We start from the raw sequence: 22,061 nt of genomic DNA, 5'->3' as shown, positions 1-22,061 counted from the left end.
AGGAACAAGTACATGGTTCTAGGGCTTAGAGGTTGAACATACCAAATGTTATACTCCTGTGGAAAGCCTGAACTACCATCTGATCCTTAAACTGGGAAGAAGGGGCCATCTCTCTTTGTCTGATATGCAAAGTACCTACCACAGTGATACACACACAATAGATCCTGAGGGGCATCCCTGGAATATAAACATTAGCTATGTGCATCCTTGGCATTCACCACTACCTGAAAGGGCAGCACTTTGAAGGCTAGGCTTCAAATACATGTAAATGTCCTAGGTTAAAAGTAGATGTAACTAGAAGTTATCTATTCAGTCATAGGCTAAAAGTACCTGTAAACAGAAGTTATCTGGTAAGACAGTGTTGTAACCAAATGAAATAATGATGCATACCATCCAAGGTCATAGAGACCACTTCTTGCATTGAATTATATGGTGTCCTATGAAATGTTGCTTCATTGCCCATTGTTTCACAGAAGCATTACTTTAATGGTGAGAAAAGAAATTTGTGCCTAGCCAGGCCTTATTTAATGCCACAGCTTTCCACAAGTGGTCATGAAGAGGAAGAAAGCCAAGCTGGTTTCTTGGCTAGAAATGGTAGAAAATAAGGAGAAAAATTAAGCACTGTGGAAGACACCACTAAGCACGAGTAAGTCATAAGCCCCAAAGGCGGCTAGGGAAATACCAGGGTGCAAAAAAATGCATGGGCAAGTAAATCACAAGAGGCAGACTGTGCACTCATTTACATAAGAGCTTCAGAATGATATGGAACCTCATGTAAACTTTAGAGTTATGAGTAATGGTCCCAGAAAGTAGTAGAGAAAAGTCATGTGGATTGAATTCATTTGATCTAAAATACTCATCCTTCCTCTGTTGAGAAGTTCCAAGCAACAGTAAACACCTTCTGCCACTGATTATGAAAAGCAGTAGCTGGTATTTTTGGCAGTCACTTTACAGGTCATAGTTTGCAGGTTTGAAAGTCTGTATTGCTACTGTTAGACTTGCCTGTAAAGGAAGAACTGTGCTCTGTTTGTGATCTGCAAGTAGTTAAGTGTTCCCAAGACCAAGTCGTATATTCTAATGCAACTAATCACAGAAACAAAATTAATCTGCACTACACTGTTAGCAAGGTCAGGCTCTAAATGTGCAGGACAAATTCTTGGCTTGGCTTTTCTCATAGTAGGCACAATGCAGCTTTGCTTTCCTTCCTTACCACAAGCACAGTCCTGCATCATGCCCCGTGTCCCAAACTCATTTCCACATGAACACTAGGTGCTTGGCCATCAGGATTATAGCATTCAGGTCTGCATATTAAAGGTCCTCCCAGCAAGACCACTGCAACGTGCAGAAGGTCCGCAACTCCTCAGCTCTATGGTCTGATTCAGGGAAGCACCTGAACACCAGCTTATGTAGATCCCTATTCAGGATTTCACTGGAATATGTGCTCGATGCAAGTACATGCTGAAGTAATATACTCTTTAATTTATCCCTGTGCATCTTACTATAGCTTCTTTCTCCATCACTCATGAATGTAAAATAGCAAAATCCTTCAATAATTTATTTCTTTATATGGTTTCTTTGTTTTGCAGGTATACATTGTCCTAACCAAGGACTGTGAAATTCAATACAAGAGTAAATATCTTAAAAAAAAATCTTAATGTGCAAATTTCAACTGTTTAATATAAATATCTTAATAAAACATTTTCACATTATTTAAAAATTCACAATATGTGACTTTTCCAATGATAGGTGAATTTAACACAGAATATTCAATTTGGAAAACAAATCAGACTGTTTTACCTAAATAAATGCAGCAACAGAAGTGGAAACACTGAAGCATGGGAGGTAGGAGAAGCTGACAGAAACAGTAATGAGCAACTGACACAGCAAAAGGCAAGTTTGCTAACTGAATGAAATGCAGCTTGTGAAGTGGAGGTGTGAACTCCCAAGTAAAATCTTTCTCCGAAGGAACCCTATGGCAAATCCTCAGTTGACTTTACTGGAGTTTAGATTTTAACTTGGAACTTGATCGGGCACCTCAGACAGCAGCAACAAAAACTGGGCCACATCTGCTAGTGTGAATTCCTCCCTCACCTTAAGATGAGGAGAGGTACAACCATGCAATCATTCAACATGCACAGCAGCTGTGATCCACAGAGATGGCTATTATTGTGTAGCTATTTTAAAATTCTTCTTTGCATTCTGGGAGAGAAGGGAACTAAAAAAAATTTCAAGTGTAAAAGGGTTCACAGCTGCAGGTCATGGGCCAGATCCCACGAGTATATTCAATAATGGTAGACCCCGCCACTGTAGAACACAGAAACAGAAGAATCTGCTTCATCTGAACAAGCTGTCACAGCCTGGAGAACAATAAATATCTGAGAAAACTGCAGTGTTGAATTAATCTGGGCTCAGTCCTGAGATCTGTCACACACCTTAACTTCCCAAGGCAGGAGTTGGTGGCAGTCGCCATGGCACAGGAAGTGCTCAGCAGAAAAATGAAGGAGAAGGAAGTTCAGAGACATTTATGCCCCTTTGATATCTGTGGTGATTCTTCCTACACCAAAGCAGAAAGAGGGCCAATTTGGCTCCAGAAGGCAAAGTCAGGGCAGCTTCTCCCATATGTGGTGGGGATATTCTGTTGAATAGGATATGAGAAGGGGAGTTCAGGTCTCCCTCTAACCATGTTTGTAAATGATGCCAGTGGAGTTACCCACTGTCTTCCCTATTATTTGGGGATTTTTTTTGGAAAGGGAAAGAACTCATTAATTGAGGCAGACAAAATGGTTCTTTATTTCTGACTTCTTTTTGCAAGGCTGTGCAAATGTAAACCTGCATAGATGATCCTAAATGGTGCCCTGCTTTTGAGGAACCAGTTAAGAAGGCAACTAAGCAAAGCAGCAAAAGCAAGTTTCTTCTAAAAAATCCCCATCTCATTTCAGACCAACCTTCCATCAGCCTCCGCTGGAGAAAACCTCTAAGGAGAGACCAGCCTTGCACTGAGAGAAATATGATGCAGAACACCTCAAACATCACTCAGATTTCCTTGCCTTTTGCATGACGAGTTCTGACAACATGCAGGGGATGCAAGCAAAATGGCCAAGTTAACCTTATTCAAATAGTTCAAAATTATTCCTATCAAGTCCGAGAGGAGAAAGGTTTGAAGTCAGCATGAGAGGAGGATATTCTGTGTGGAAACCAAATGGCACGTCTCAGCGTTTCTGTAAGTTGGCATTTATTCCCATCATTGGACATAAATATGTACAAAATTGGAAAAATGTCCCCCCAAAGTCGCACATACAGATATGCCTGTATTTTCAAACTGTTCAAGTGGACTTTGAGATGGCAGAATAATTATGTGTTTTCGACATAGCAGCATTTCAGCTAGGTACCAGCTGGTGTTGCTTCCTTTACCAGCTTTCCTCTTCTAGCCATAGACTTGTTTGAACTGGTAGCATTCATTGCAGTAGCCATTGCACTTGTTATTGCCATAATGATCACAGGCAGGGGCTCGGCAACGCTGTTTTGGAGGCTCTTCTGCAGCTGGTTCTCTAGGACTCCTAGGCTGTCCTTGCTGACTGACGCGCTGACATTCCTGACACAGCTCATCACTTCTGCAGGCTAAGTTGTTTCTACAAGAAGCTGTGGAGCATTTTTGTTTTTGGGTGCTACCCAGCATCATTCGCTGTAGATCTCTATGCTGTCCGGTTCTCTGAAAAGGTTAAGAACAGTGTCAGTTGCCACACTGGCAGCAAAGTCAGCTCTATGCTTGCATTTGGAACTGCTCTGCTTTGTATATTTAACAACCTCAGGGCCACTCAGCTTCAGCAAAGAACACTAGAGAAGAGGTTTTTGAGAATCTGCCTTTCAAAGCAGAGCAGAGTATTTAAAAACAAATGAGTAAGGCATTTTCATTTCCTAGGAAAAAGGCTAGCTGCTTCTGAGAATCCAGTGCAGGACAAAGTACTGAGACTCTTCTGGGACAGGATTTATCACAAAGAACCTTGAAAACCTCATTTCTAAGCAATGTTTTCTCTCTGAAAACTTTTAGCTTAAAAAAAATAGAATTCTTGCATCCTGAAATGGCTGTCAATTGTTTCTTATCCAATTAAAAAGGGGTGGGCATTCCTTCTCTCAAAGTGGCTAAGAAGATTACAAGAATGTTATTTAGGAAGAAATGTTCAAAGGCACTGGCCAACCTATACCCAGTGAATTTATAGAACTGATAGAAATTCAACAGAAACAGGGCTAAGGCAATACTGAGAACCAGTGTAATCTCACCCTGAATATGAACCCAGTGAATTTATAGGGAACTGACAGGAATTCAACAGAAATAGGACTAAGGCAATACCGAGAACCAGTGTAATGCCACCCTGAATATGAATGTGTCAGGATTAACTCCTAAATATGCTATCCTTGATGTGTTGCAATAGATGTGATGCAATTTTAGAAGCTATTAAACAGTTTCGCTGTTCTGCTTTTAATTGCCATATTTCAATTAAAATTTCAATCAAGTGTCACAGAGAAAAGTGTTCTGGTCTATGAATGCACTATGAAGGCTTTTTGTGATAATGGGATAATGGCTCTTACTGCACTGTCTGCAAAATATTTCTGTAGTGTTCATCACTTCGAGTGCCTGTACATGAGTGCAGAGGCTGCTCCAATGCACTGTAACTACAGTGCGTTGAAGACAACTCAATTAATCGAGTCTCCACATCTTCTGCATCTGTGTCTGTGTTTCAAAATGGCGGCAGGGGTGCTTGAGTTAAAGCTTATCGAACAAGCTTCAGTTCAAGTGCCCCGCTGCCATTTTGAAGTTCAGGCATGCTGATACATGAGATGCTGTGGTGCTTTAATTAGAGCAACTCTGAGAGACTTTTCTCTGTGAAACTTGAGACTTAATTGAAAAATGGCAATTAAAAGCAGAACACCTAAACTGTTTCACAGCGTCTAAAATGCTAATAAACTGCTTAACAACTTTTCCTGCGAGCTTCTCTAATTAAAGCACTGTCCCCTCCACCCCCAGAGCATGTGTAAAAGTGTAACGTTATATAAGAGAAAGGCTTCTATAACTCCTTGCTGTTGAATTCTGGCAGAAGTAGTAGCTTATGCAAAAATGTTTCTTTTTCTGAAAATGGAGGCACAGTAATGTGGGGGATTTTCTATTATGTATTTTAACTCTTTCACAGAGATTTACTACAGCAAAGCTTTTGGGGTTAAACACTAGGGGGAAGGAATTCCATAAGTACACTGACTTCAGATTGTCTCACTAGCTGCTCTTCCGTCCTCCTGGCTTCATGGAATCGTTGATTCTGTGCTTCAATAAAACATTTCTGACAGTACCCTTCAAGCATAGTGCTGCCCAGGGTGCCACACTCAGGGCCCAGACAGGAAACTGTGTTATGGAACGTGGCAGCAGAGGTCCCAGTTTGGCCAGATGCAGGAGAACCCCTTGTAGATCTTCTCTGATGAACTACTGAGGGATCACCTACATGACAATACAAGAAAAGAAAGGTTGTTCAAATGAGCCCAATGTTTTAGAGGACAGAAAAAGCAAAGAGCAAAATTTCACGATCCCTAAAATAAATCAACTAGCCCCACGTACTCAGAATTGATGCCCTCAGAATAATTGTGGCTACTCATATCTTATTATTTTACCTTAAAATTAAGATGAGAGAAACTTTGCCTCTTTCACAGTGAAGAACCAGAATGAAAACCTGAGCATCCTAAAATGAAGAGGAGTTCTGCAGCTGATTTAATCAGAGTTAAAATTTCAGTGCAGGTTTCTCTCAATGCATCCTATCTTTAATTTCAGTGGTATATTAAATAGGAAGTGGAAGCACATATGGCCACCACTGAATAGGTTAAATGTTATTGGTTTATTAACTAATCTACATATACGGATTTTAAGGCTCATATGCCATAATTGGAAAATGGATATTGTGAATGACAGCTGCTCCCTTATCTGATCTACAAGGGAATTTCCCTCACTTTGAATATCTGTAAAAAGTCTCAGACAGTACTCTCAGTAATGAGCTGGACTTGAACAAAGATGGTTATACCCCTCTATAGCCACCTTTCAGCTACTATTCTAAGAGTTCAGCGGAGTAATAACCCAGACTATAAGGTAAGATTTATCTAAAGAATACTGCTCCTATAAAGATGTGACTTCATGAATGCACAATACTAAGAATAAGTTAAAGACAAATTTTATTAAAAGCCTCTGAGTTTCATCCAAGCATACTCCTTGTAAAATAACAACTGATCTTTTAATGTTACTTGTGCATCAAAACATTACTGAAATGGATTTTTAATAGGATTTTCAAAAATGCTCACTGTTTTTTGAAATTCTAACTCCCTTCCCACTAACATCAACAGGAATTTTACAGGCAATTTCAATAGAAGCACTTTTGGGACAATGCTGGCATATCCAAACCTCCTCAGTGCCTCATGTGGCATTTTCCAAAATGCAAGTAATGTAGCTGCTTTAGGCCAGTTTTGGGACTGCAACACTTGTCCAAGAGAGTAAACCTATTAATGTATCCCACACTACTATAGCCACAGTACTTTTATTTTGTAAGGCAGTGTGAGCAGCATTGAGACATACTTACTACGTGCTTTTGAACCGACCCCCCAGCCATTTGCCATTGTTTACAGAACACTAATCACTGCAATATTCCCAAAATAATGTTGTTGCTTCACATCACTGGTGTTTTCCTACATTTGATAGGAAAATACCATCTTTTCTTAAACCCTTTAACACCTGCATTTTCACAGATATGGAACAGAGGCCAAAATGTTATGGAATCAAAATTCTTTCTACTTACCTCTGTTTTCCCTGTACTCAAAGAAACAGAGTGTGCAAAAGCCTTTATTATGAGGAGTCCCAAAAAACTTGCAGCCAGACTTTCTACATTGCTTACTTCCTTTCCTTTCCTCTGAAGTATGCCCTGCCTGAGGAAGCAGTGTTGAACGCAGATCCTCCAGATTATTGCTGGGTGCTACGCTACAGGAATGCTGAAGGAAGCTTTGTGATAGCTGTGCAGGATCAGATGCAGACCTTTGATGACATGTGGGCGGGAACCCAGAACTGCCATTTGAAGAATGCTCTGTAGTCCTTTTGAGGCAACTGCTGCAGAGGCCATTAAAAGTCCTGTGTGTCTTCTGAAGGCACACTTTACATGTCACTTTACATGTCACAGTGTCTGCTGGTCTCAGGTTGTCCAAATTGTTACAAGGAGCAAGCTTTCTGGAACTGTTGTAACAGCGTTCACAGAGTCCATTGTGTTGCACATTTAACGTGAAAGGACAGTCTGGAGTCCTGCATTTCATAGCAGTGGTTTCACTGTACAGAAAAATGCTTGGGACTCTTGGTGGTGCAGAACGAGGTCCTGTCACTGGCTCTTCAGATGTCCATCCTCCAGGCTCCCCCCTAGATGAGCCTGATCCAACTGCCCTTGGTTTTTCAGTCGCTGTTTTGGAGCTCTGCCTCCGCTCAAAGCACTCATGGCAATAGGGCTGGGTGTTCACAGACATAAAGAAGGGGCATTTGGGAGTTTCACATTTCATCTCTACAAGAGACAGCTGGGACAAGGTCAGGTCCTGTCTGGTCCGGGAGCAGTTCTCCCTTCTGACAGGCTCAGTGTTTTCCTGCCATTTCTTGTACTCATGCTGTACCAACTGGAAGTAATCTTCCACAAGATTTATATCCCTGGGGAGGTTGCCTTCATCTAACCTGAAAGCCAGATAAACACACCAGTCAGCAGCTAAACAGGATAAGTAGCAAAGGTGGTGGGACCATAAGCAACACTGGGCAGAAATGCAGATTTGATGGATGGGGAGATAATTACTACATATCCATGCTACTGATTTAAAAATACATGTTGATAACCTATAGCTTAGAGCATAATACTTGAACAACTAGGTGTGTAGTCATGGTAAATGGAGCCCTTTTGACTCTAAATTTCACTATAATCCTATTCTCAGAATCTGTGTCAATGCTTCTTGGTTCATAGTGTTTATCTATTAGGAAAATTATTGCTAGTTTTTAAGGAGTGCACTGATGTTAAAAAAATAAAAGCCAATATTCATAGAATTCCTCTAAATTCAATATCTCCAAACTCAGATTTCAGACTCAGGGATCTGACAGGCCCACCAGCCCGTTCTGGAGACAATTTCCACTTCTACACTATTTGGCATATGTCAGTATATAAAAATTGGATGCTAATACCCACAAAAGGGATGCTATTACTGAGAGTGATGTGACCTTACTATGCATAAGGGTGTATTTAAATATGCACATTGCTGAGCAGGAAAGGAAAGACTGGATTCATTATCCTTCTAGCTTTAAAACAACCAAGATGGGGGAAGGAAAGAATGACACTCACTTTGCAGCATTAATTAAATGAGTTGTACCATGGTCCCAGCCTTGCACTGGAATTTCTATTACAAGCAAGTAGTCATTCAGCAGCTGCTCCTTTTCCCTCTCCTCTGCATCTGTCAGAAAGTGCACTTTCAAGTCTTCAAACTTGCCTCGCTCTTGACTGACCAATGGGACAGCCCGGATTTCTGTGGGAAAAGCAAACGGATTAATGTGTTATTAGAACTAATGAGGATGCCCATGAAATACAATATGCAAGGAGGGTAACACCAATCTGTGTACTCTCCTGGAAAAAAACACTGTAATTATATCCTGCTTACCAAAGAGTGCAGATGGAACACAAATACTTCTTGGAACAAGCTAAGGACTATTTGCACCATAAATTTAACTGCACCCACAGGCCAGGCTTTTACAATGTCCTAGTAGTTATTTGTACTTCATGTGGACGAGACAGTAGTTTAGTTTCTTATACTTACTTATAGGACAATGCACTAACGTGGATCTAGGAATATGCTGTCCCATCCATGACAGATGGTCATGCATACACACAGGGCACGTGATTAAAGCCAGTGTGTAATAATAAGCATCAATACTTTGCAGCAACGGAGACGCTTCATCTCAGTACCATCTAGGTCAGCAACTAAATTGTTCTTTAGTAACAGTAGGTACTTTGGGTCGCACATGACGCACATATTAGTTTCTATTCAGCCAGATACGTATCAGGAACACCAAGCCAATAGAAGGTGAACAGTTAAAGATGTTATAAAGGCTCTCTCAAGTATTTGAACAGAAAGACTTCATTTACCTTCACTGTAAATTTTAAAATGTGACTCAAAACAAGACTATATTTTGTTGGGATAAAAATGCTGTAGGAAGAGAGAAGGGAGCAAACACGCAAATGTCCGAAACAGAGCAAAAGCATAATTTAAAAAGAAATACCTGGCCCACTGTCCTTCAGAGACACCAGTGGTGTGAAGTGCATATTGTCATAGCCCAGGACAATGGGGTATTTGTAGCATTGTTCAGTGGGCCAAAGGAGAGGCAAGTAAATTCCACCAACATGTAGAGGGGAAAAGCTTGAACCAGATTCCAAACTTCTCACCATTTTATCTGTTTCAGGAAGAAAAAAAAAAAGGGAGTGTTACTAAGATCAAATTCCTTTCAAACATGGCACAAACATAATGTCTTTGTTTTTGGGTCTTAAAACTTCAGGGTACTAAACTGCAAGAAATAAATAATTTTGGAATAAGCCAGCTAGGAAAAAAAGAATGCTTCTTATAAAGATGTGTATACTGTACACATTAATGCACAGATGATCTCTAGTATTACGGTATCAAAAGAAACTAGAATACAGGACTCACCAGCAAGAACAATGACTGGCCTTCTTAGGATGTTAACAAGGACAAATATATGGATTTCTTCTAGAGCATTATACTGAAGCCCATTTCGGACCATAGATGTTTCTGGGGATGTCATTTTAATGAGGTTCTCCCATTCCTCTTCCCAGTTCTGAGGAAAGATTCAGTGACCATTATAGCAGCAGCGTCATAGACATGTAAGCCAAAAACTGTTAATCTTTTTCCTTTTCTTATCAAGAACTTTTTCATGTTGTCCATCAACCTTTTTTACTTTCTTATAACTTGTTGCTATAATTGCTTCTCACCTGAGAGTTCCATGGAGTTCCCTTGCAGCAAGGGAAGTTTAGGTTAGATATTAGGAAGAATTTTCTCACTGGAACAGGTTACTCAGAGAGGTGGTGGAAGCTCCATCCTTGGAGGTTTTCAAAACCTGGCTAGATAAAGCGTTGGCTGGGATGATCTAGTTGAGGCTGGTCCTGCTTTGAGCAGGGAGATGGACTAGTTGACCTCTGGAGGTCCCTTCCAGCCCTTTCTATGATTCTATGGGGGAATCCAAACCCAAGCCAACTCAACCATGCCAACACTGCCAAGTCTTCCAAACACAACACCATGAACCCAAGTTAGCTTACCCTCGTGTCATAGCGTAGTCCTGTTTCTACAAATTCCTGGGATTTGATTGTCTCTCGCTGCCAACGGAGCTTGAAGTTACGTGTATCGATTTCCCTGAGTGCACCAAACAATGTTTTTCTCAAAACCAGGTCAACATCTTGAATACCCCACATATACTGGGATGCAGCATGCATAAGGCAATTACCGTCACCTATAGAAAAGATAATGATTATTTTTTTTGAAGAAATCTTGTTTCAAGAATTAACACAAAAAGTGCAGCTAGTCCATTAAACACAGTGAACATGTGCCATTGCACATGCTTCAGATCCAATTGTGCATTCCTCTCAGATACTCTCACCAATCAGACTCTTAGACAAGAGATTACAGCTGCCCTCTCTAAACCTAAAGAGGGGGCAGGCTGCCTCACCACCACCTGTCTACTTACTAGTTGCCTTCCTGCTCAATACAGGAGTCAGGCTGTGGCTGGGAGATATAAATGACACCTTCCCAGCTCCCACTTTGGTAAATATGGCTCACTACATTTAACACTGACTGAAAAGGAGATGTAAAAGTATAGTCATTCTACATAAACTAAGTTTTTGTTTGTCTGACAAATGCTTCATGGACAACTCCATTCGTCTTCAAAGGATAAAAGAAAAATTTGAACAAAACTATAATGCTTGTGAGAATTAATTACACAAATTAAATACTTAGGTTGATTTCCTTGCCTCCTCAACAAGTGGGGTTTATACTAGTTTAAGAAGCAACAGAAGACAGGGATTGAAAATGTACATGTCAATTCTGGAGCTTCTGCCAAGACTAAACAAAGGAGGCCAAGTGGCTAGTGCATGGCACAGTCACACTATGCATTTTGCTTTGCTGTCTGACAGAGGTCTCATAGAAGAAAGCAATGGTGGAAGGAGTAGGCCACCTAGAAAGGAAGTAAGTAATGGGTGATCTCGTAGTTTTCTAGGGTATCTGTTGCCCAACTATTGAACATACTGCTTAATGTCAAGATGGCAAAAAAAATCAGAGCACTGCTTCTTTTTGAAAGATGGAGTAAAAACAACAGGCACCAATGCAATACTTTGATCTTCATTAACATAGCTTCTTCCACGCAAGGATATCAAATGACTTTACAAATATGAATGAACTAAATCTCATAGCTCCAGAGGATTATCATCCCCTCTTACAGATGGGAAAACTGAGGATTCATTAGTGCAGTGATTTGCCTGAGGGTTAGCACAGGAAGAATGTCAAAAGCTGGGAACAAAATTCCCATCTTTTGAAGCCAAAATTCCCAAGCTAAAACCACATACCCTTTTCTTTCTCCCCAGTGATACTGTGAAAGGGAGATGCAAAACAATCATTCTTGGACACCTCCCAGATTCAGAGTTAATCCTTTTCATTACTGTAGGAGTACTGAAGTCATCTGAGGCTGTGGAAGCACATTATATTTCCATACACTCTAACATTTGAAGCAGGGTAACAACCACTAAGAGGCTTTGCTTGTGGTAATTAAAACCACCCAAACAAACCTAAAGATACCAACAAGAAATTTTTAGTTTATCATTAAACCTATCAGTTTGCTGTGTACAACAGAAGTTTCAGTAGAAGAACCCTTTATGATCATGTTCACTGCATTTCCAATTAATCTTTTTTACTGGAGGTTTTTGAAAATGGATAAATGCTGGATGCCTGTCTAGGATGGTTTAAGAATAGTGTGCCCTGCATTTATGAAGGAGGTCTGTGCTACATGACTCTTGAGAGTTCCTATGATTCTGTGAAATCACCAAAACTATTTTTTCCCTTTCTGGCTTAATCTGAGTTAAATTCACTGCAGTACCCACAGTTTGCAAAGGCCACCACTTAAAAGTACTTCTTTTTCTATTTTGCTGCATAAATTCAGGTCCTTTGCAATGCAATTCTGATTTCCTAAACTTCTCCTACCAATTCTCATTAAAAAAAAAATGAACAAAAAACAAGCAATAAACTTGAAATCAAGAAAACCAGAGAATACTACATGGGATTAAATGGAAGTTGTTTTATTTTCAAACAAAAAAAATTATGACAAATTAACAGGGCAATTATGATACTTCTGCAAAAATTATAGCAAAGATAAGATTTTTTTTCTTGCAACCCTTATTTTCAGTTCTTTATTGAGAACCACTACTATAAAATTCCTTATGCAGCACTTGGAATTCCCCAGTGCTATTTGACTAGCAATTGAGCAACAGTTGTACTTTTTGTTCTGATGTGTATACATTTGAATTGTGAAGTATACACTGGACTTTCCAAGTGGGTGTGGCTTGCCTGAGCTGGATTGAGCGTCTATTCATTATACAAGTGAAATCTCCACAGCCAATAGATGCTGGAATCTTTTTTTTTTTGCCTTGGTTTCAATTTTTATACCTCCTACTCCCTTCCTCATTTACTCCATTCACATCTCCTCAAACAAACATACTGTGAATCACCAGATATCAAGAAATTATTGTAAAAAGTCATGTCCATATTAGGTAAAGTCCACATTAGCAAAATCCTGCAAGAATCATTTGTTGCCTCTGCTCTCAAAACTTGAAAATGTTCATGGAAAAAGCAGCAGTTTCCATAAAGCAAATCCTTCTGACCAAAGACAATTAAAAAAAAAAACAAAACATTCTCTTTACATCCACATATTAAGGAACCAAATTATTTCTGAAAAGTTCTCTTCTGGTGCCACGTTAAAAAAAAGCAAATACAAAACAAACAAAAAATAGTCTATTCATGAATCCTTAAATAACATTGTTTCCTGGGCTGTTTCCTGCAAGTCCTTTTCTCTATTTTTGATAATCTATTCCTCCCAGCATACACTGTTTTCTTTTTTCTCCTGCAAAGGTCCTGCAGTTTATGCAAAGCCACCACAACACAAAAGGTAACTAGAGGCATCCCTTCTTCACCCAAGTCTTTTCAGCCCCTCATAATCTGGGAGCAGTGAAGTCAAACAAACAAACAAAAACCAAACAAAAATTACTTTTCAGCACCGTGTACAGAACACCTATACATGTGTAGCCAGCCAGTTCCAGATCCATAAAATGCTACATTCGTTTTTTGAAATGACATCCTCCAGTCATGACACAGCCCTTAAAGCATACTGCTTGATGGCTGTGTTACTGTCATTAGTGTGGTGCTGCACTGCAATGTCAGTGACAGCTAGACAAGTGATCTTAGTTGTTTTAGGGACAGCCAAATAGATTATACATTTTCCTCAAGAAATTTGTTAATAATGAAAAGGTTTGAAAATACACCACTAGCAAGAATATTACTTTCTTAATGCTGGCGAAGTGGTGTATGTGCTCACTACAACCTTGCTCTGCTAAGAAGTTCTAAGTGTGTGGCCCCACTGATGTGCTTGGAGGTCCAGAGGCAAGGCCAGTGACCAAATGTGGAAGCCATTGCAGGACTGGGGCCTCTATGAATCTCAGAGATATACTGACATGCAGAGATATACAGATATTATTCATAGTCCTGTTAGTTACTGTGAGATTGCACTTCTATTGTTACGGTTAAAGTTGTCTTTGAAAAACAGAATCATATGTAACAAGACTAGTGTTAATGACATATCTCAGAAGTTGAAAGAACAAAATACGAACCAGGAAGACAAGGGCAATGTGTGTGCACAGAAACAACATGTTTGCAAAACATGCAATGCTCTGGAGCTCACACGCTCATACAGACTAGCACTCACTGCTAGCCGATTCAAATGTGTGCCTTCTTCAAATCTTTGCACTCTGTCCCCATAATCTATTGCCTCTGCTCTATGACACACATTCACAAACTATCAAACAAATCATCTCCAAAGCTCTAAAATGAAACATAAGTTATTACAAGCAATACTACATGCTACTTTCCTCAAGTCTTGTTTAAAACCAAGGGGTAACTTACTCTTCTGATACTTGCACAAAAGTGTCATGAATGCAAAGGGGAGTTATGTGCAAATGCTGGGGGAAGACAGCCTGTTTACCCAAAAACAATTTGGTATTAGCTTAATCAGGAACTGATTCCGCAGCCAGAAAGCATAGTTCCTAAAGGTTGGAAATCCAAGATGCTCCAACTGATACAGTACTTACAACACTAGGAAATCGTTAGCAGCTGTGTACAGCCTACAAATTACAATGTTAAGAGGTCATAATAATTTACAAACTTCTGTTATACAACTTATGGAGACTGACCCATTTATACATGCCACCCTAAGCACCATTTGATTGTGTAAGGAATTTGGGTTTATTCAGCAACATGTCGGAGGGAGCCAACATATCTGGAATCGGGATCTTGGAAACTGATTTACGGTCCCCATAGGCACAGATACAGACACATATCTGGTACTTTACTGTACACTTTCTAGTATCAGTTAATGCAAATTAATATACCATTAACGCAACATGATAATATTCACTACCCTAGCCTAATACCAGTGCAATGATAGTATGCATAACTTACCATTGGTCTTTAATGGCACAAGTTTCCTAACTTCCATGCACCAATTCAGCTTTCTCTGATGTTCCAGTGATACCTGGGTGGCTCGGTCAATCAGAGCTTTCTGAAGTATCTCCCGGAATGGAGGAGAAAACTGGCACATTCTGAACATTTCAATTGTGTATCTGTGCATAGTTTTAAAGTGATGAATTATTCCATCGGGTGGTCTGACAAGATCTTCAGGAGTTCTCTCCCTAATCTTCACAGCCTTCAGCATATTGCTCAGACATAAAGCTTGAGGAAGAACTTGTTGGCCAGTCATTTTCCTAGAAGAAATCTGAAAGGAGAAAACAAAGAATTATTTTATTCACCTTAAATGTACATAAACTGAGACCTCATTTATATGAAGACTTAGAATTCAAATTCTTTGCAGCAGGAAACTGTGTCTGTACCTTTAAAAAATACATCACCTACTCTGAGAATTACATAAATAATAATAAAATATCTACCCAGGAAGCTCTTAGAATTATTCAGGTACTGATTCCGAAGAGCTAATCCCAGTCATTTTTAATTCTGCCTTCCTCTTTATACTGAAGAGAATTTGCTCATAACGAATCAAGGAAGTTGCATCATCATCATCATCAAAAAAAAAGAAGTTTACATAGAAACGAGGCAGAGAAGGACAGATTAACATTACCAGTCTTGTCTAATCTATTAGATACTTGTGTAATCTCCAGTGAACCCAAAAAATTCTCAGTACCCTTTAAACTTCCAATTTGATGACATACCAGAGAAAGCAGTTTATGTACCACTTCAGATTTGCAGATGAGTAGCAGACCATGCATAAACCACTAGGACACACAGTACAATATTAAAAGGGTGCTCAGACACCTTGAACAGTTATGCATTATCTTAGCAGCTGTCCCACACTTAAGGTTAGTTAAAAAATCTTATGTCCAAAGATAACCAGGTAAAAAAGGAAAAAAATGCTAACAAGCTTTTGGTATTGAGTAAGAGAGGGATGTGATAGGAATGTTCCTTAACCCTAAAATTACTGCACACAAGTTTGTGCAGGTGTGCGTGGGGGTGCAAAACTGGAAGCCCATTATTACTCAATAGTAGATCAACATATCTGAGGAACCATTTCCACTTTGCTCAAAAACCCCATTATTTTCCCTCTGTAGGCAAGTAATGCCCACTCCTATTTGTCCCCTCCTCAACACCTTTAGCCTCACTAGAGAAGCTGAGGAGAACAAAAGTCTACAGACAAAACTAGTGTTTCATTGAGGTTCAGAGGCTTCACACCTGTTCTGTACAAATCAGACAATTCATAGTGTTAGGCTAGGGCAAAACATGGACACAGAATCTCCATGATTAGACTCCCAGACTAACAAGTAATAATACAGACATTCATTAACAGACAGATAATACAAGTAATAATATAGACATGCATACACTTTCATCAGTTCCCTCCACAGTACCCACAAGCAGTGGCTTAAACAGAATATTGGAAACAGACCATATAGAAAGGTTGGATTGGAGACAACAAAAAAGAAAGTAAATCAAAACTATTCATTTTTAAAAATGAACTCTTTTTTATGAATGTAGATGCGTCTATATCTTAATCACTTCAGAATGCAGCAGGTCTTTTTCCACTAATTCAGGAATATAACGCCTTCTGAAGCCATTACTAATTTTGGGCTAAACATAACCTATTTTAGGTATAGAGGAGCTACAGACAACTGAAAGCTGAACCTCATTTAATTGTCAGAAAATTGTCCTTTTTAGTGAAGAAAAGTCTGGAGGCCACAGGGTATGTAGAAGAAAAGGTAGGGTAGTCTTATAAACTAATCAGGAAGGCGGCTCCCAATCTACTAAAGCAGGAGGAATGTGCTTTGTGAAGGGCCACCGCCTCCACACACATCTATGGACCTCCCTCTCCCCTTAGAGGTACAACTAGTGCAATCCTTCTACAGGTAGCAGATACAGAAGGGACTCCCCTAGTTAATGCTTCCCCAAGCTACCTAGGCCTAGAGCTACCTTTACATCCCCTTCCAAGAACCTGTTGATGCAAAACCCCCATTGAGCACCCTTAGAAGAGGAGTCCTGGGAGGAGGTAGTGAAGTAATGGATACTAAAAAGGAGTACACTACAGTTCTGATCAACCAGGGAAAGCTCATTCTGCTGAGAATCTTCTCTACTCATAAAAGTGGGGAATGGCAGGCCAATTGTGGCTTTTACATCTTAGAACAGGGATGGTGAACCAGAATCATGTGCCCCATACATGGCACAGGCAGCCTCCATGTGTGGTATGCAGTGGATCAGACAGGAAACATGGAACACAGTAGCAAGAGGGCAGGGAACAGAAAGCAGAGCAGCAGATCAGGTAGGGAGCACAGGGCAAGAAGCAGAAAGCAAAGCAAATAGGGGAATACAACTACAGTAGCGCTTGGGAAGGGTGCACAAATAATTTGTGGCATATCTGCCATAAAGGTTGCCCTACCCCATCTTAGAATATCTGAAGAAAGTACCTTTTATTAGGAAAGACTGCATATAACTATGAGCACAGTACAGGATGTTCCTACACTGGATACATTCATTAAAAAGATAATGAACTCCTTTTCTATCATGCCTACTCTACCAGCCAGGCTACAAATATTTTCCATGTAATGCTACTTTTTAACTAACGGAAAAAGAAATACAAAATAAATACTACAGAAAATTATCAGCAGTCTAGGATACAATGTCAGTACTACATTTCCTTGCCTTCTACTCCAATCCATGCAATTCTTATGCAAGTAGACTCATTGATTAATAGGTTGTTATGTATAAATAAGGGAAACTCATATGATTAAAGTGGTATAGGCACGGCCCCTAAACTTAGTGGTTCTTTCCACTATTAAGCAAGAATGGAACACCCAATCTACTTAGCTATACAGATGCTAATTAAATCTATACATAATTCAACAGTAAATTCTACTTGTCTAATTATTAAAAAGGCATCCTTTCCCCACCCTACCCTCCTTATACACAGAGGCTACTGTCTTTGTAACTTACAATTAGTATTAATTTAGAAAACCCTTTTAAATGTGACAACCAATAGGAAACAAATTTCCACCTAGATAAGTAAATTCTGCAGGTTCTCAAAACAATTCTAACTGAGCCATCTGTAAGAACTTTAGGAAAAGGAGGAGAATGCCTATGTAACAGTCTTAATGCAGGGTAATCTTTCCTATTCATGTACTTGCATAGATATTTCAGTCTAGTGCTTTGGGAGACCTGGGTCCTATTCTCAGACGTACCTGTGTCTCCAGAGTGACTTCGGGCAGGTCACTTCACTTTTGGAAGTGACCTCCATTGCCCCATCTGCAAAATGGGGACAATGATACAAATTTCCTTGGAAAAGAGATATATTGTGTCGTTCATTAGCAGCTGTCACAGAGGAGCTAGATACTATCATGTCAATGTTTAACAAAAATAAACAAATGTAAAAATGACAGGAGCTGAGGGCATTCAACAGGTCACAGAAGGCTACTGGCATCTTGATGAATCTGACTTTCCACACATATGCGTATAAGAAACAAATGAGTAGCTATAATTCACCTAACAGATTTAAGGGAGCTGGTTTCAAAGGAAAAAAGATTGTTGGCTGTAATAACTCTAAGGCTTAACTCCGATCCTCTGTATACTAGAGAAACCAGGAAAAAAAAAGCCTTCCAAGGCCACTGGATGGGCCCAAGTGCCAGTGGGCTAGTCAAGAGAAAGCAGCAGTTCATTGTCTATTGAGAAATTTCTAATAAAAAGCCTCTGATTACTGTAATTCTGACTTTTTTTCACTGTTTTCCAAAATACAGTAGTACCACAAATTGTCATTGCTTATATCGAGTTAACATATCTCATTTTCATGAAGTATGACAATGCACTTCAAAGCAATGACAGAACACTGCACATAGCCAGGCACACTTCAACAGTCATGCTTCCATTTCCCTTATTCTTATTTATTCTGTGTTCTCTTATCCTTTCTTGCTACCATATTGTATGCAAGTGTTAATTAACCAGTATTTATAAAGCACTTTACAAGTTAATGTTTGGCAACTTCCATTACAAGTGCTCAGCTGAGAGATTTTGATTTTAAAATGATCCCATACCACAAGTGATAGCAAGGACATTTAAAAACAAACAAACCACTCAGGCCAATTAAGCAGGTTGCTCCCACACACTAATCTATCGCTGCAAGACTTCAGTAGAACACTGCCTGGCATGGCCAGGGATTCAGCAGTCCCATCACGCAAACCTGATCAACCATTTAAACAGCAATTGGAAATGGGCTCAGAGAAGGTGTTTTCTTCTAAACTTCCCCGGTGTTGCAATCTAGCAATCGTGGGAACACTAGTGGTGTACAGATGAGTGACAATCATATCAGCCATCATTGAACACAGCATAGTGCTGGTTCAAATGAAAGATAAGGTAGATTTACACCTTGTAAACTAACTAAATAATAAATATATATAATAGCATGAACTTCCATGATCTCAAGCTCACTTCATCAAATGCTATGAAGGATAAGCATGGAGCAATGTATAAAATGGAGAGTGCTTGGAATACAAAAGGCAGGAAGAGAGGGAGGATAGAGAGACTGGGGCCACGCTGAAAGAGGGAAACAAGCAAGCAATAAAACCATGGGAACAAAAGAGTCACAAAACCTAATCCAGGTAATGGGATAAGAATCCTTAGTCCCTGTTATACCACACTTAACACAATCCAGTCTGAAGATGATGTCTCGCTCTGCAATTTCTTGTTCATATTGGTTTTTAAAGTTGTGCTGCTTAAAAACAGCTACCCTGAGGTCAGCGATAGAAGGTCCTGGGAGGCTGACCAGTTCTGCCGCAAGTCCGAGTGCCTTTCTGGACCTGACGTCTGGTCAGTGTTCATTCATTCTTACACATACGGATCGACCTGCCTCTCCAACGGTAGCTAGCAAAGGGGCACTGTAAGCAGGTAATAGTAATGATGTTGGCAGAGGTGAAAGGGAATGAATCTGGTGTTATAATCTGTGCTATTCAGTCCTGTGATGATGTGGTCTGTATTAATGAGGAGGCACAGCTGCCACCCTACACACTGGATTCTTTCGTGTAAGAATGAATGATCATCAAACGTGTTTGTCCTTACACAACAGCTGATGAAGTGAACTTGAGCTCACAAAAGCTTATGCTACTTATCTGATTTATTCTTTAAGATGCAAATCTACCCTGCGTTCTGCCTGACATCAGACTAACATGGCTAAACACCTTTCTCAAATGCTAAAGGCAGCCTATCTTCCCCAAGGCTGAGGACACACAACACATGAGAATAATCTACCCCTGATTTCAGTCTACAGGCATCAGGCTGACGACCCACAGCATATTATGATCCCTAGCCACTAGGTAGCAAGACAGTGGGTTTGCATCCAGCAAAGAGCAACTTACTGCAGATGAAGGGAGTAGTTAGTACCCCAGATACTCCTCACTTTTGGAGATGTGAATGTTGCCTGGAGTGGAACAAATTACTCCTCTGTTGTAAGGCTCTGTGTCATGTTAATACAGACTATAGGCATCTTAGTCTGAGCTCTGCCTGCCCTGTGTCTCCACCCCTCCCACTTTAAGCAGCAGGGAATCTTCACAAAACTGATTCCCACTGTGGCCAATGCTGTAATAGCCCACCCACTTCTCAGACACCTCCAGTGTACACTGACCCCTGCCCTGCTCCTTTTTCATATCTGTCAGGATGGGGATCTAAGCCTTCTGAACCACCTTAAAAAAAAACCCACCCAGAGCAATGGGCGTTTCAATGAGCTGTTATGAGTTACATAACTCACAGATGGCCTGGGCGGAGTACATGCATGTGTGGGTGCGAGAGCCCATTTTGCACGTCCTGTGTATTCTGTGCATGTCCGTCCTGTTTATTCTCTCTGTGTCTATTCTGTGCATCCTGTCTGTCCATCCTATGTGTATGTCCTGTGTTTTGTGTATGGCGGCCATGTGTGTGTCCCTGCGTCCATCCTGTTTATTCAGTCTGTGTCCATCCTGTTTATTCAGTCTGTGTCCATCCTGTGCATCCTGTGTCTGTCCCATGTTTTTCCTATGTATCTTTGTGTCCATCCTGGGGGGGTTTGTCCTGGTGTCCGCCCTGTTTATTCTGCATGTCTGTTCTGTGCCTCCCTCTCCTGTGTGTCCCATGTTTTTCCTGTGTGTCCATTCTGGGCATCTGTCCTGTGCATGCCAGTCCTGGTGTCCATCCTGCTTATTCTGCAGGTGTCTGTCCTTGTGCCTGTCCCATGTGTATAACTGTCCTACATGTGTCCCTGTCCATTCTGCATCTGCCCTGTGTTTTTCCTGTGTGTCCATCCTGCATGTCCTGCGTATGTCTGCTGCATTTGTGTCCCTGTCCATTCTGTGTGTCCTGTGTCTGCCACACGTTTTTCCTTTGTGTCCATCCTAGATGTCCGTCCTCTTTATTCTGAGGGTGTCCGCCTTCATGCACGTCTGTCCATTCTGCGCATCCTGTGTCTGCTATGCATTTTTCCTTTGTGCCCATGCCAGGTGTCTGCCCCGTTTCTTCTGCGGGTGTCCGTCCTGCGCGTGTCCCTGCCCGGTGTTTTTCTCCGTGCGTCCGTCCTGGTGCGTGCCCCTTGAGGCCGAGCCGCGCCCCAAACCCCGCACACAATGAACGCTCCAGGGACAAAGGCGACCCCTCCCCCGCGCCGGCCCGCACCAGCCCCGGAGCAGCGGCGCCCTCCCCTCACCTCACCTCGGCTCGGCTCGACACAGCGCAGCCGCAGGCGGAGGGCTCGGCCAGCCGCCTCAGGCCCGGGCGGCGCGCTGGAGCGCGGGACCCATCAATCCGCCTCTAGCCCCACTCGCTGCTGCTGCCGGAGCGCCGCGCTGCTGCTGTCCTCCGCCCCCTCCCTGCTGCCGCTGGCGCTGCGTGGCGGGGAGCAGGCGAGACTGAGCGAGCCGCTTGTTTTTTCCTTTCTGTTTTACTGAGCAGAAACCCCCGCGCGCGCGGGGATTTCCACGCCCGGGGCCGGGGACTTTCCGACATGTGACAACTGCAGCCCGAGCGGCGGCTGCTGCGGCGGCTGCTGCTCCCTGAGCCCGCCAGGGGGCGCCGCCTGCGCCTGCGCCTGCGCCCGGCCCGTGCCCTCCCCCCACCCTGCGCCAAGGCCGGGGCCCGGGCCCTGCTGTCTGGTGCTGGCAGGAGAAATTCCTGCCCCACACCCCCGGGTT

The 22,061-nt window shown here is 41.4% G+C and overlaps 1 protein-coding gene across 3 annotated transcripts; it reads right to left on the bottom strand.

The window, feature by feature from the left end:
- Positions 1 to 1,548: 1,548 nt before the first annotated feature.
- On the bottom strand, positions 1,549 to 21,905 carry TNFAIP3 (TNF alpha induced protein 3). Of its 3 annotated transcripts, none has more exons than XM_090040195.1 (9): positions 21,578 to 21,905; positions 14,821 to 15,133; positions 10,365 to 10,555; positions 9,739 to 9,886; positions 9,317 to 9,487; positions 8,385 to 8,565; positions 6,825 to 7,732; positions 5,253 to 5,485; positions 1,549 to 3,709 (listed from the first exon to the last, which is right to left on the bottom strand). In XM_090040195.1, exons 2-9 carry the CDS (start codon positions 15,116 to 15,118, stop codon positions 3,425 to 3,427), a joined length of 2,415 nt encoding a protein of 804 aa, XP_089896321.1. In that variant the 5' UTR covers positions 15,119 to 15,133; positions 21,578 to 21,905; the 3' UTR covers positions 1,549 to 3,424. The 3 variants fall into 3 exon arrangements, with proteins under 3 accessions (XP_089896321.1, XP_089896313.1, XP_089896330.1); XM_090040187.1 differs by having other exon boundaries at positions 21,583 to 21,905; XM_090040204.1 differs by lacking the exon at positions 21,578 to 21,905 and adding an exon at positions 20,651 to 21,434.
- Between the last annotated feature and the right edge of the window lie 156 nt (positions 21,906 to 22,061).

Source organism: Crocodylus siamensis, chromosome 1, assembly GCF_052110815.1.
Source record: "Crocodylus siamensis isolate JL-2025a chromosome 1, ASM5211081v1, whole genome shotgun sequence".
Classification (NCBI taxonomy): Eukaryota; Metazoa; Chordata; order Crocodylia; family Crocodylidae; genus Crocodylus; species Crocodylus siamensis.
This window is presented reverse-complemented; position numbering and strand designations above follow the sequence as displayed.

Bases quoted from the DNA above. Each gene is read 5' to 3' on its own strand.
- TNFAIP3 (XM_090040195.1), bottom strand. From the start codon at position 15,118: ATGACTGGCCAACAAGTTCTTCCTCAAGCTTTATGTCTGAGCAATATG. The intron at 9,488-9,738 runs GTGAGTCCTGTA...TTCCTGAAACAG, and splicing joins GCCAGTCATTGTTCTTGCTG to ATAAAATGGTGAGAAGTTTG. The intron at 8,566-9,316 runs GTATTTCTTTTT...CTTTTCCCACAG, and splicing joins TCTGAAGGACAGTGGGCCAG to AAATCCGGGCTGTCCCATTG.